Source organism: Vigna radiata, chromosome 10 (assembly GCF_000741045.1).
Source record: "Vigna radiata var. radiata cultivar VC1973A chromosome 10, Vradiata_ver6, whole genome shotgun sequence".
Classification (NCBI taxonomy): Eukaryota; Viridiplantae; Streptophyta; class Magnoliopsida; order Fabales; family Fabaceae; genus Vigna; species Vigna radiata.
Genome location: NC_028360.1, coordinates 9821640 through 9837220, shown reverse-complemented (window position 1 = coordinate 9837220; position 15581 = coordinate 9821640). Strand labels below are relative to the sequence as shown.

General features: G+C 29.6%; 1 protein-coding gene across 1 annotated transcript; it reads left to right on the top strand.

Moving 5' to 3' along the window:
• Nucleotides 1–4709: 4709 nt before the first annotated feature.
• Nucleotides 4710–6273, top strand: LOC106775370 (zinc transporter 6, chloroplastic). Its single transcript, XM_014662487.2, has 3 exons — nucleotides 4710–5235; nucleotides 5321–5671; nucleotides 5904–6273. The coding sequence occupies exons 1-3, from the start codon at nucleotides 4741–4743 to the stop codon at nucleotides 6216–6218; spliced, it is 1161 nt and encodes a 386-aa protein (XP_014517973.2). The 5' UTR covers nucleotides 4710–4740; the 3' UTR covers nucleotides 6219–6273.
• Nucleotides 6274–15581: the final 9308 nt, after the last annotated feature.

The window sequence follows — 15581 nt, the reverse complement described above, 5'->3', positions numbered from 1 at the left end:
TGGTGGAAAGACCCAATGTTGGTGTCATAACCAAGTTAACATGCTGTCAACTTTGACCTTTGCTGGCTATTTTAATGATAACTTTTCCCACCGACCTCCAAATGATGTGATTCTTTTTTCATTAGAAACTAGACTAAAAAATATTTCCAATGACTACTAATTTGTAATTTTTGGACATCTGAGTTGGTGCAATTAATTCCTTAAATTTATTGCTTTATATTTTCATGTCAACTCTTACCTTTGTTGGTTGTTTTGCTCTTAACTTTCTAAACCATACTCCAAATGAGTTGATTCTTGTTTTGTTGGAATCTAGACTCAAAGACCTTTCAAATTATGCCTTGGTAATCATGTGGTTCAAGTGTGCGTAATTTGGTGGTTTAAAGGGTGATTATGCATATAGGCTTGCAAATGACCATTTGAACAATGCACAAAAGCTTAAAATGATAAAATAAACTTGTTCAAACGTTCACAATACACAGAAACAATTAGATGCAGTAAATGACCGTTGTAGTTGCTAATTATGCAGAAAAATGCAGTAAAAACTGCACCAGAATGAAAAATCAGTTGAACCAAGGTTGGATGGCTGAATCAAATGTTTAAGAAAGTCCTAGTTGACTAGACCTAGCTGTAGAATATGAGCTGGCAGATTTTTAGAGCCTAAAAATCATCATGTTGCAAGAAACACCCTTGTAATCGTCTACTAGACCCTGGTAAACGATTACACGAGTTAATTTTGAGATTAGGACAAGTAATTGATCAGCAGGAGCCACTTGTGCTAACCTAGGTGACAACAGTTCAATTGTAGTGTTTTTTTAGACAAGTTTATTGCTTTTAAGTTGAATTTGTTGTTTAGGTATGTGGATATGGTTGGAGGTCATGTCTAGTGAAGCCCATCATGGTGTAGGGGACCACTTTTGATGATATGAGGCACTTAGGTGAAGTTCTTAGACTAGTGCACCCAAAAACAACCTTGTAATCGTTTACCAGAGCCATGTAAACGATTACGCGAGTGTATTTTGAGTTTTGGACAAGTAACTGATCAGAAGGAGCCACCTGTGATAACCTGGGTGACCATAGTTCAATTGCAGTGTTTTTTTACACATGTTTATTGCTTTTAAGTTCAATTTGTTGTTTAGGTGTGCGTATATGGTTAGAGGTCATGTTTGGGGAAGCCGATCATGGTGTAGGGGACCACTTTTGATGATATGAGGCACTTAGGTGATGTTCTTAGACCAGTGCACCCAAAAATAACCTTGTAATCGTTTACCAGAGCCTGGTAAACGATTACGCAAGTGTATTTTGAGTTTTGGACAAGTAATTGGTCAGCAGGAGCCACCTGTGATCACCTGGGTGACCACAGTTCAATTCTAGTTTTTTTCTTACACAAATCCAGTGATTTTAAGTTGAATTTGTTGTTTAAGTGTGCTTTTATGCTTAGAGGTCATGTTTGGGGGATCCCATCATGGTGTAGGGCATGGAGGTCAAGTCAGGTTTGGAGGACACTAACAAAAAAAATCAAAACTTCATCTTACTTTTGGGTTTTGGGCTGCCACTGAACCTGCACTTATATGATAAACCAAAAACAATGATGGAGAAGACTGTTAAAGTTGGCGAAACACGAAAAAAATAATGCTCCAAAACAAGGGTAGGGTTTGCCAACTTCTACTTACCAAAACAAGCGACAAGGACGTCAATGAAGGGACAGGGCATAACGACTACTGTTTCCGAGATGAGAGAGCAAGCGATATCTAAATGCAAACGAAAGATGAGAGCAAGAGAGTGAGATGTCAGCAAGCGCGAGAGATGTAAGCAAGGGACAAAGACGAGAGTAAGCGAGAGAGGAGAGCAACCGAGAGAGAAGAGAGAAGAGATGAGAGCAGGCGTGTGATGAGACCAACCGAAAGATGAGAACAAGAGAGAAGAGAGTCGGCGAGAGAGACGAGAGCAAGCGAGAACCGCGAAACTAAAAATGAATAGTGGAAGCGTGAAACCAATTTTCATATCTTCTCGAATTCCAAATATACCCTCGCTTCTATTGCTTTTACTTCTTAAAAGACAGCCAACGGACAACCGCCACGTGGCGTTGTCAAATAGTTGGCAAAAAAACGTTGTTAAACAACATTTTCCATTATTTTATTCTGTAAAACACTGACAAAAGGATGTTTTGTACTAAAAGCAGAGGAGAGAGAAAAAATTAAGGCCGTTTATGCGTATTTAACAGAAGGAAGGACGTTGACGCAAAATTTAATAAGTGAGAATCAATTTCAAATACTTTTAAAACGAGAGACTGAATTAACATTATTCAACAAAATTGAAGACAAAATAGGCTATTAAACCATGAAACAAATAAAGTAGGCTATTAATCCATAGGTCCCCGTTTTTTGTTGGAATTCGCATATTGGTTCCTTAATTTTGTCACTAAATTGACTAATGGCATTAAGAAAATAGTGACAAGGCATGCAGGTTTTGAATTTTTAAAAGACGTGGCTAAGTGAAAAAGTTACTGATGTGGAATTTTGGTTTTTTAAAATAAAAATGTGGGAAAAATATATTGACTCTTCGATCTTTATCTTTTTGGCGAGTCACCATTGAATCCCTACAAAATCACCGTTGGTCCACCGATTGTACAACTGGACATTTAGTCGTTAACGATTTAAACAACGTTTAGAAAAAGGATGAAATTGAACACAAATTACGATCTTTAGAATTATACTGAACATAAAAAAAATTAGGACCATTTCGAATAAAGCTAACAAAAATTAAGACTAATAATGATATTAAGTCTTTTTTCACTATATTAAAAATTAACAATTTTTTAATTTTCAATGTATTAAAAGCCTTTAAAACAATCTTCATCAATTTATTATATTTCACGTACCTTTATAATTAAACTTTGAATTTTAGTTCCTGTTGTATGAACACTAATAAATTTTAATTTACTTTTTTTTTCTCCCTTTGAACCTTATAAAAACAAAATAAAAAAATATAAAAACAACCAAAGTATATAATATATATATATATATATATATATAATAAAATTTAAATAATTAAATTACTTTAACTATGTCAGATTTCTAAAATTTAACAAGAATTTTCTATTGTTTGAGTCAAAACTTAGGATGTGTTCTTTGGGAAATGATTTAAAGAGATGGAATGGATGAACTTGAGAAGATTTGAAGGTAAATTTTTTATTATTTATTTAAGTGAATTTGAAGATGAGTGAGATCTGAACATTAGTATAAAATTTGATTGATGTGACAAATAAAATAATTATTTAATTGATATAAATTAAAGATTACTAAAATACCCTTAGTATTAAAAGTGATATCAATTATAATTATTAATATTATATATAATTGTAAATGTTATTATAAAAGAAAAATAAATAAAAATTAATTTTTAACATGAAAATAATTATATTATTATTATTATTAGTTATTATTATCACCTTAATTAATTATTATTATTATTATTATTATTATTATTATTATTATTATTATTATTATTATTATACAAAAGAGATAAATGGATAATTGAGGAAAAATATCCTCAAATCTTTCTTATCAGGGAAGATGGATTGAAGGAGCTAACTATCAAATCATCACCTTCGTTTCTTCACAAAAACACGGAAACAACGCTCCGTAATCGCGCTAATTCATCCGCACAAATTATCATAAACAGTAAAATTCTTTCAAGTGAACACCTACTTAGAGATCAATCTTTTAAATTTAATCATCTTATATATTTGAAAAAAAAAATATTATTCCACCAACTTGAACATATAATTACTAAAACTTAATTTCTTAATTTTTTTATTTAGCTAATGTGCACAAAACATTTCAACCACAGAAAAAATTACCTCAGCCACAGAGATTGTCTTTTGTCACAGGAAAACGTAACTCCAAGGAGTCAGCTTTAGCTTCACGTGACTGGGCTTTTTGAACATCAATTAATCTCCGCAAGACCTATTGGATCATCACATCCAGGCCCATATTAATTAGCAAGTTTTAAAATGAAAGACTTGAAATTATCAACCATAAATTTATATTTTGCAAATTTAGCAAATAAATTGGAGTATTATCACAAAACATAGTCTAAATTGAGGTCATATCAGTAATACATGAACATTTTTAAGAGCAGTTCATCTGTATTATCAGTAAATATTACCACAAAATCAAGTTAATTTCCCAAAAAGGATTGCAGAAATCGTTTAAAACAGCAATGAAAAGCTTTAAACAATGGACTTCAACAAATATTTTGATACAATTTTTTACTAACATTTTAACAATATATATATATATATATATATATATATATATTATTTTCTTATTAATTTAGATATGTAATTTGTCAAAATGTTATAAAAAGTTTTAATTAATATATTATTGTCTAATAAAAAAAATATTTTAACACTGATTTTAAACATTTTAATACAACACATATATTCGTTACTGCTTTAAATCTAATAAAAAGACTACATATATTTGGCAAAATATTTAGAAAAACCTGTGTTAACATATATCATTAAATATATAATGCCAAAATTGGAATAAAAACTTTTCTGAGTGTTAAAAAATGATTGACCAATGAAAGAAATGTGGGGTTTCAATTGAAAAAAAAAAAATATCAGCACAGCACTGGGCACCAGCAAGCTGCAACTTTTGTCATAAATCTCCATCTTTACGTGTAGCCTTTTGGATGCGTGACGAAAGATTGAACACTGAATAGTTCATAAAAGGCATGCATTTCTATGAATCTATGGATTTCAGATTCAGCACACCGAATCACCCACCAATAGAAAACATCCTTGGTGGAAAACTGAATGTATGGGACCTCTTCTCTAAAAGAAAACACACAAAATCTAAACTCAAACATCATTTCATCTCTCTGTCAGAGCTCTTCCTAGGAATACTCCTAATCATGGCGGAGTGTGTGACGGACATGGCTCAGGCTGCTCTTTGCCGCAACAGCACCGCTGCAGCACATTTGAAACTGATTTCCATCTTCACAATCTTCGTAACCAGCGTGATGGGTGTGTCCATGCCTGTCATGCTAGCAAGATACTTTCAAGGAAAGTCTCTCTATGATATAGCTATATTGGTAATCAAATGTTTTGCTGCGGGTGTTATTCTTGCCACCTCATTGGTTCATGTGTTACCGGACGCATTTGCCGCACTCTCCGATTGTCAGGTGGCATCGCAACATCCTTGGAAGGATTTTCCCTTTGCTGGCCTGGTAATTTTGCTTCAATTAGAGAGAAAATTTTAGAAAAAAAGTTGCTATTTTTATTCAATCTTTATTGTTGCTGATCCATTGAAAGGTGACTCTTGGTGGGGTTCTGCTGGCTCTGCTCGTCGACACTGTTGCCAGCTCTCACGTGGAGCATACGCACTACACGCCGGTGGAAACGGAGGAGAAGGAGGGTGGCGCTCGCTCATTGAGTATCGAGCTGGTAAGTGGCGGCGGTGAAGCGGATAGGGTTGAAGAGTTGATGAGGTTGAAGCAGAAGCTGGTGTCGCAGGTGTTGGAGATAGGTATAATCTTTCACTCTGTTATCATTGGAGTCACTATGGGAATGTCCCAGAATGTTTGCACCATTCGCCCTCTCGTTGTTGCTTTGTCATTTCATCAGATTTTCGAAGGCTTAGGTCTTGGTGGTTGCATTGCTCAGGTAATTAATCACTGTCAAGTTAACTATTTTATTTTACTTGTTTTTCTACATTAATTTTAAGACAAACTGGGAAGTATTATTAGTTTGTTAAAATTAGCGTCATAATATGCATCTGTTTGCAATCATTTACACAAGACTTTTCTATTATATGTACTTGTTTTGTTATTTTTGAACTGTGATATGTGGTGACATGAAGATTCTGATAATATTTAATGATGTTGAATAATTGCAGGCAGGGTTTGGATTTGGAACAACTGCATACATGTGTTTTATGTTCTCTGTGACAACACCAGTGGGAATAATTTTGGGGATGGTGTTGTTCTCAGTGACTGGTTATGATGATAGTAACCCAAAAGCTTTGATCATGGAAGGATTACTGGGTTCAGTTTCTTCAGGAATACTGATTTACATGGCTCTTGTTGATCTCATAGCAGTTGATTTCTTTCATAACAAGCTCATGAACTCCAATTTGTCGCTCAAAAAATTCTCTTTTCTTGCTTTAACTCTTGGCTCTGCTTCTATGTCAGTTCTCGCACTTTGGGCCTGAAACATTTTGCCCTTTGTCAAATACACTATTAGTAAAAGGAATTTATTTTCTGCTATACTTTATTTATTTTCAATTTCTTTTTTTTTTTCTTACATTTGATGCATTAGTTTTGAACTTCAATCAAATTTATTTAAGATTTAGTTACATGTTTTACCATTCGGTGATTATTATTCCATATTTTTTAATTCCTCCAAATGTGAATATACTTTTTAATTTTTAACATTAATTTTAATATAGCTAAAGTTTGATAAAGTTTAACCCAATAAAAATAAAATATAACACAACCTAAGTATATTAGATCTCATTGCATAGAATAATCAATTCAGGTAAACACTTTTAAACAAGGACAATGAGATTAGAAATGAATTGAAATCATGATTCTGTCTCTCCTTAGTAAAGATAATCCAACCCTGTTTATCACTACTATGTCCAAACACAATCATGTTTATTTAATACTATTGCCTTGTTATGTATAAATTGACCTGTATAAAAAATAGATTGGATTTGAAAACAATTTAAATCATGGGTTTTTGTTTTTACATAAGCGTTAAATATATTTTTAGTCCTTATACTTTGGAGCGATTTTGGTTTTAGTCCCTCTTTCAAACTTAGATACAATTTAGTCCTTCAACTTTAGAAAATTCTGGTTTTAGTCCTTTTACCAAATTTTTTTAACTTTATTTGTTGTTTCAAACGCGTTTCTCAGTTGACATTGAAGCAAAAATGTGTCAATCAGTGTAAACAATCCAAATGCTATAATGAAATGTGTTTGAAAAAGCAAATAAAGTTAAAAAAATTTGGTAAAAAGGACTAAAACCAGAGTTTTCTAAAGTTGAAGGACTAAATTGTACCTTAGTTTGAAAGAGGGACTAAAACCAAAATCACCCCAAAGTATAGGGACTAAAAACATATTTAACCCTTTACAAAATTAGTTTAGAAGATAGTTGGGAATTGATAAACTTCTAACTTAAAAATTTCAGCGGATAAACTAAATTATTAAAAAAAATGTTTGATAAACTAACTCATTTTATTATATAAGTGAAATTTATACTTTTAAATAAAAATATATCATGTAATTGAAATTTCATATTTTTGAAGAAATGTTCAAATTCCAATTAAATCTTTAGCGCTTTATTTTTTTTAAGAGGTTTATATATATTTTTTATTTAAACAGATAATTTTATTTAAATGAAAAGAACTACTAAGTATTAATTTTATTTTCATTTTTATTATGTATAGTTATCACATAGTATATAATGAAATATTTATTATTTTAATTTGTAATGTTAATTTTTTTTTCCAATTTGAAATGGATACCGAAACTTAAAATCTAACCCATCAAACATTTAAAACGATGAAATAATGAACTGTATATAAGATTGATATATACGATATCAAATAAAATGAAATTAAAAATAATAGATATAATAAAATATTAATAAGAAAATAAAATAAACTAAAAATTAGAATTTAATTAAAGTAATTTATAATTTGTAAATTAAAAACTTTTAAAATAAAGTTTTTAATATACTATATATATATATATATATATATATATATATATACGGTTAAATATGTTTTTAGTCCCTATACTTTGTAGCGATTTTGGTTTTAGTCCCTCTAATTTAGTCTTTCAGTTAACATTGAAGCAAAAATGTGTCAAACAATGTAAACAATCCAAATGCTACAATGAAACCTACTTGAAACAACAAATAAAGTTAAAAAAAATTGATAAAAATGACTAAAATCAGAGTTTTCTAAAATTGAAAGACTAAATTGTACCTTAGTTTCAAAGAGAGACTAAAACCAAAATCGTCCTAAAATATAGAGACTAAAAACATATTTAACCCTATAATTTATTAGGCGGTAAGTTTACTCTTGATGAGAAAATAAATTGGTAAAAGTAAAAAGTGATGGCACTAACTTAAGTAAAAAAAGCACTTGAAATTTCGCTATGCCACTTCATTATGGACTGTGAAGTGTGATTCCATTGTACTCAACTTTTTCTTTGTGCACTTTTATTTCTTTAAAACTTTCTTCGAAATTTGAAGATAGATTCTTGATTCCATTATCTTTCTTTTTAAATTAGTGTCGTGATGACTATATCTTAGATAAAGTAATATGTTGCGTTCTTTATTTGCATTTCCCTCTATCTTCCATAAAAGGAGGTTCAACAAACGGTAGCTACAAAAAAGCTATAAAAGCAAGACTTGGTGACATAGCCCTTAAATTATATATCTATATATATTTTTGGTTAAAACCATTTAGGTGTCTCTATTTTCTCGTAAGATATTTTCAATTTGGTCCCTTTCTTTTAAACCTTTCCAATTGAGTCCTTATAGGTGTTAATTTGAAACAAATTAGCCACTGCCGTTAAAAATTGTTAACGGTGTTAAAATTGTACAGAGGTGAGTAGATGACGTGGTTAAAATTATCGTTTTGAAGTGTTAAAATTGTGCAGAGGTGTTAAAATTGTACAGAGGAGAATGGAAAAATTTGAACACCTCTGTACAATTTTAACACCTCTGCACAATTTTAACACCTCAAAAGGAGAATTTTAACCACGTCATCTACCCACCTCTGTACAATTTTAACACCTCTGCACAATTTTAACACCTCAAAAGAAGAATTTTAACCACGTCATCTACCCACATCTGCACAATTTTAACACCGTTAACGATTTTTAACGGAAGGAATTAATTTGTTTGAAATTAGCATTTATAAGGACTCAATTGGGAAATTTTAAAAGAAGGGGACCAAATTGGGAATACCTTACGAAAATAAGGACGCCTAAATGGTTTTAACCTATATTTTTTTAGGAATTCAAGTACAGAACAAGGATTTTTTTTCTCTTGAGTAAAGATGTATAAGATGAATAATATATATGAAAAAAAAAACTTACAAACATGTTGTATTAAAAGTTGTGGAGTAAAAATAGTGTAAAGTGTTTAACTTTCTTGTATGTATGAAACGTGGAACTTAGACCTATAACTAAATTTTTAATTGATTTCCACGTTGGAAATCAATTCTACCAAGTGTATCCATTTGAGACACTCAACGTTTTTAGTTAAAGTATGCAATTTAATCTCTAATGTATGAACAACATAGAAAAATTATTTGAATTAATACGAGTTCTAGCTTGAATAATATTCTTTTGGCTTAATTACTTTTTTGTCTTCAAATTCAACGTTTAGTGTCTTGTTGATATCCGCATTTAAAAATGTCTATATTGCATTACAACCAAGACCATACATCAAAATATGCTCAATATAAGAAGAAAATCATTCAATTTAACCACAATAATATATTAAATGGGTTTGGTTAAACTGTATTATTATTATTATTATTATTATTATATATATATATATATATATAAATTAAAATTGTGTTCATAAAATTTATAAAATATTAGCATTTAATAATAGCATTAAAAAGAGAAAGAAATGTTGATCATTTAATGCAATGCAGTCCATTAACATTAGTATTAGTAGTTGCTCAGCCAACCACAACAAATTAATCAATCCCCATGCCATGCCATGCCATGCCGCGCGCATCCATTCACCAAATTCCTAATAGCCAACCACATGCCCATACATAGCATTCAACTTATATACATATATAATTGAAAAAAACAAACGAAACTTTTACTCTCCACGCACTGGATAATTTTCTCACCTATGCAACTTTAACCGACATTGAATGTTAAATGTTAAAAGTTCATTTTGCACTATAATATATATATTTTATTTTTCTTAAGTGGGGAAAACCTGAAAAAAGAGTATTGTTATTTAAGGAAAAAGTCTCTTTAACAACTTTTTCGACAACTTTTTGACAACGCATACGTGACAGTCTATGATTGATCCGTTTCAAATATTTTTTTAAATATAAATTTAAATAGATCAGTAAAATGATAACACGTGTCCTGTTATAAAAAAAATTGTTAAAAAAGAGTTATCAATATATTGTCCGTTATTTAATTATGTTTGATTAAAGTAGAATAGAAGATGGTATTTTCCTACCTGGTAAAGACAGATATGATCACAAATGCTCACAACTACCTTACACAGGAATCACAGGCCAACCAGTACCTCCTCCTTTCATTTTACACTATTAATTTCCAATCTAACTTTCTACCCAAACTCTCTCACCCTTCATCTTATTTCACTCTTCTCTCTCACACACGCCTCAGTCTCTCTCTCACCAAACATGGCCTCCCAACAACAACACTTAATTCAATTACACATTCACGACTCTTATGGCCAAAGCTTCTTCTTATTGCTCCTCTTTTTCGCTGTTTTCATCTTTGTTCCTTCACTCTTCTTCTGCATCCACTTCTGTCGCCGTTGTTTCTCACATCATGGAAGGTCCACACCAACCACCCTGGTCTCTCCCCTTCCTGATCTTCAATGTGTTGGAATTGAGCTAACAAACAACATCATGGTACCTTCTTCAGCTACCATAGTTGGTTTAGAGAAGGAAGAATGCTGCATATGTTTGAGTCTTTTCCAAGGTAATGAAAAGTTGAAGGTGTTGATTCAATGTGAACATGTCTTTCATTCTCAGTGCTTAGACTTGTGGCTCACTGCACACCCTACTTGCCCTCTCTGCAGGGCCTCTCTCCATCTCAGACAAAATCTCAACAAATAATAATATTTCCCCTCATTTTTTCTTACATTCATCTTTCTAATGTTCTCCAACATCTTTCAGAATCATATCTCCCTTCTTTTACCCTCTGTATCTAATATTTCTCAGACAGAGTTTATCAAGTGGATATACAAATTATTATTATTATTTTATTAATTTGTATATGATATATAATCAAATGCTATTACTTTTTTAATCAATTACTATATATATATACACTCATATAATGTGGAGATTAGTTGAGATTACAAAAACATAGTGTTGGTAGACCATGAAATGATGTTTGTTAGCTGATGTTTTAATCCTACTTAATACTTCGTAAAAGAAGAGAAGTGTAAATACAATAATATATGACGTGATAAAAATATGACAGTGAGGTTGTTTAATTGAAGAAAAATATTCTTTTAACACACTTAAATTTTTTACATTCAGTTGACACTATCCTTATTTACTTTTTACTCTTTTTTTCTTAAAAAACTACAAAACTTTATATTTTTTGGACAATTTTATCTTTATATTTTGTATCGAGTGAGTGTAAAAGTATGTCATGGTATTATTACTCTTAATTGAACTATAGGACTTGTTTCATATCAAGTTTTTTAAAATATAAAATATATAAATTAATTTTTTAACAAGTTCAAATTAACTTATACTCGTAAGTTAAAAGTAAAATTAAAAGGAAACTACACAAAAAAATTGTACAAACTTTGTTACTAAAATAATGTAAACTTAATTATAAAGAAATAGTTTTGTTTTATATAAAAAATATTTTGGATAAATATCTATCCAAACCTAACTCTTTTTTTCTCATTAAAGAAACCCCGAATCTTATGTGAGGTAGTAGGGACACGATTTAATTTCCATAATAATTAGTAAATATATTTATCGTCTTGACTAGCTGTGAAGTGCACGAGGAAATATTCTCTTATTTTCTTTTCTTGATGAAACCTCCCTTTATGAAAGACTCAAGTTATATATATATATATATATATATATATATGGACCTACTAAAGCGTGGGGTTTGGTAGAAAAAAAAACAGAATGGATAAAACAAATGAATAATAAATAAGTAAGAAATAAACTAAAATAAATAAAAAAAAAAATTGATAAAACTTACTTTTCAATTTTTTTTCTACTCAATAAATAAATTTACACGCTAACACACAAACACATACACAAGTTCAAATTCAAAACACTACTAAAGTTTTTTATACAAGTCATGCATTTGCAGCTTTTTGGTCAAACTTTAAAGATATTTTAGAAAAGACTAATTATGTTTTTACTCATAGAGATTTAAATTTTTGTTTTTATCTGAAAATCATGTTTTGTCTTTATACTTAACAATGCAGATCTCCTTGCTTATAATTGTTTCTTTACGTAACAAATGATGAGATTTATATGTATTCAACATGATTTGTTGTTTATCACATCAACATAGTTCAATAAAAAGGATTACATCCATATATTTTTTAATTTATATTAATTAATATGTTAAAAAAGGTAAAGTTATTATTTTTTACAATGTCCAAATTAAAATATTAATACAAGTTTGTGATATTTAATTAGTGTTAAGTCATGTTTTGATTGATAGAATAGTTGTTAGAGTACATTAGTTGCTTGTTGAATCTAGAAATGTTGTATGTTAAGTTAAAATGTTCTTAAAAACAAATTAATCACAATATAATCAATTAAGATTAGTTTTTGTCCAAAAAATAGTTCATTTTAAATTATATATTTGTTTTTGATTTGTATTAATTAATTAGTTTATTAGTATAATCGATTAAAGCAAAACACATTTACAAGTTTTCAAACCTAAAGGATATTAATAGATTAAGTTATTTTCATAATCGATTAATGTCATTAATAAACAGATTTTGTCTTTAAAAACCAGTTTTCTTTTCATTCTTAACTTTGAAATAAAATAAAAAATAATAAGAGAAAGAAATATCTTAGAGTTTTTGGAGAGATTAACACGATTTTTTAATGTTTTCATCAAAATTGAAAGAATTGGATTGGTTCTAAGGTTTGTTTGGTCTAGAGTTGAGAGGTAGAGGTAAAACTTGTTCATCATACAAATGTATTCGTTTCATATATTTTTGTTTGTTGTTCTATTATATTTTCTTCGATATGTAAGTGATAGGTTAGGGTAATTATTTGTAACATTATCTTGGCTGAAAATCTTGCAGATGTCAAAGTTTTTGTATATCTAGAGTGTAAGTTTACGTCATCTTAACTCTTGATATTTTAATAGAATTCTAGTTAAGATTGCTAAAAAATAGATATAGATTCTTAAATAATCAAACAAATATAAAAATTGGTGTTCTTTTGCTCTTTCTTTCAAGCATGAAAACATTAACTACAACTATTTTAACAAATATTTCATTAACGTTTTAATTTTATTTTATGATCTAAATAAATAAGTTTAAAATATGCGAAAAAATTATCAAATTTTACCAACATTATGTAGAATGTTTCTATATTATAAATACTTCACTAAATAAATCAATAAATATAAAATAAGATTATAAACAACTTATTAAATAAATTAAATAAACAGAATAATAAATATCTCAATATTACAAAATTGACGTTAAAATTTATAATAATAGTAATACTAATAACAATAAAAAACTGTAATAATAATACTAATAATAATATTATTATTATTATTTAATAGTTTTGAAGAGGATTTTATAAAATAATTAGTTTAAAAAAATAAAGTTTTTTCTTTTTTTGCTTAAAATTTTATTTCAATTTCTATACTTTTAAGTGAATTAATTATGTCTTCCAAGTTTTTACAAGTATACAGATTTAATTGCATGATTAGTGGTAATGAGGACTAAATCAACATGTCTCTCGAGGTCAAAAGACTAAAATAAATGAAATAAAAAATATTAAATAAAAGTAAAAATCGTTTTTATTGAAAGTACATATATTTTCTGCTAAATACATGAGATAAACGGGCAATAAGTAGTCTAATTTTGTTTTAGAAAAAAATAAATAAAAGGTGAGAATTGTAAAGCCCAATAATATAATGAAGAATAAAGAATAGTAGTGATTTTTAAAATAAAAAATTTGATTATTTTATTATTTAGAATATTATATTATAAATAGAGTTTTTATTAATCGGATTTTATTTTATAAAAATCAAAATTTTTCTAAAATTTATTTGTAATTTTTTTTTGTCTCTTTTTAAATATTTAATTTTATCGTTTATCTGTTTGAAGATCAAAGATTAATCCTTACAAAGAGTTTGACACATCCAATCGATTAGAATTCAAAAGAGTAAGTTCACTTTTTGAGTTAGTGTACTCTTTTGAGTTGCATATGACTCTTCGACCCATGAATGTGACTTAAAATCTCAAGGTAAACTTATATTTGTTTGTGATCATGAATATGTGTTTTATCTTTGTTATGAATATGAGAGAACTATATAATTGTAGGAACAACCTTTGAGAGAAGCTAGCTTAATTATATAATTTGAATTTTACTTGTTGAATGGATTGTAATGAGAAAGTGAAATTGTTAGTAATTTCTGATGTGTATGTTGATATGTTGAATTGAATTAATGTTATTGAGTGTTATGATTGAATGAAAATTGACTATACGTGAAATTAATTAGTTATAACTAGATTGTGCAATTTGCTTCATCTTAAGTTTCTTTTGAACCAAACCATGGTATTTTGAAGTAAGGAAGAGATAAAGTTGTCTAGATAAGCAAATTGATAATAGTCTCAGGGGCCAAAGTTGATGATGGCAGTGTGGTATGGTGCAATGGTGAAGGGTAATTTAGTTTTTCTCACTAGTGGGTAGTGCAGTTAATAACTATGGGATTGCGTGAAGCAATACCATAAGTTTAATAATAGTTATGGTAAGGGTGTTGCTCCCTACACCTTCCCAAGTGGGACCTGTACCTCCCCATTAATTTAATTTATTTCAAAAATATTTTACATCACTCCATTATTTTCTTTAGGTTAAATGCATTCGTTGGTCCCTATATTTGTTGTTTTTCTTCAATTAGGTCCCTGTTTTTTTCAAATAATCAATTTGGTCCCTAGATTTGAAAATTGAAAGCAATCAAGGACATTCCGTTAACTGTGGTGAACGGAGTTAAATATATTCTGTGCTGGCAACAGTATTTTAATGGTGTAGACAGGTGGCATAGAATGTGGTTATGACGTGGTTATTAATTAAATTTTTTACTGTTAAAATTTTAAAAACGTGCAAATTTGGTAATTGTTAAGGGTAAAATCACGTGGTGTTTCAGTAAGGGTAAATTAAAGAAAGTGAATTGAAATCTGAGGTGAGTAAAAGAGTGTAGGTTTGGGGAAATTGTGGTGTGCGAATTTGGGGAAATAGGGTTCGTGGTGGTCGGGAATTGGGGAACAGCGGTGAGCGGTGAGCGGTGCTTAAATCAGAGATTTGGCTGACAAAAAGGCACGTTTTGGGAGATAATCATCAACAATCGGTGGTTTTGTNGTGGAAAGGTGTGAAGAATTTGGTTGCACTTCAAGCTTCAAGCACGTGTTGAGGTTAGGTTATNNTTATTTTTGGATAATGTCGCATGTAAAATTGTATTGTAACTTTCGATATTGGTCCCCCCATGTCTGATTCAGTGCTGTGGTCCCCCATATTTGTAGTTTTGTCGCACTATTTTTTTATGCATATGGTGTTAAAGTGGTCTTGCAATGTGGTCCACCATGTGAAAGTGGTCTTTAT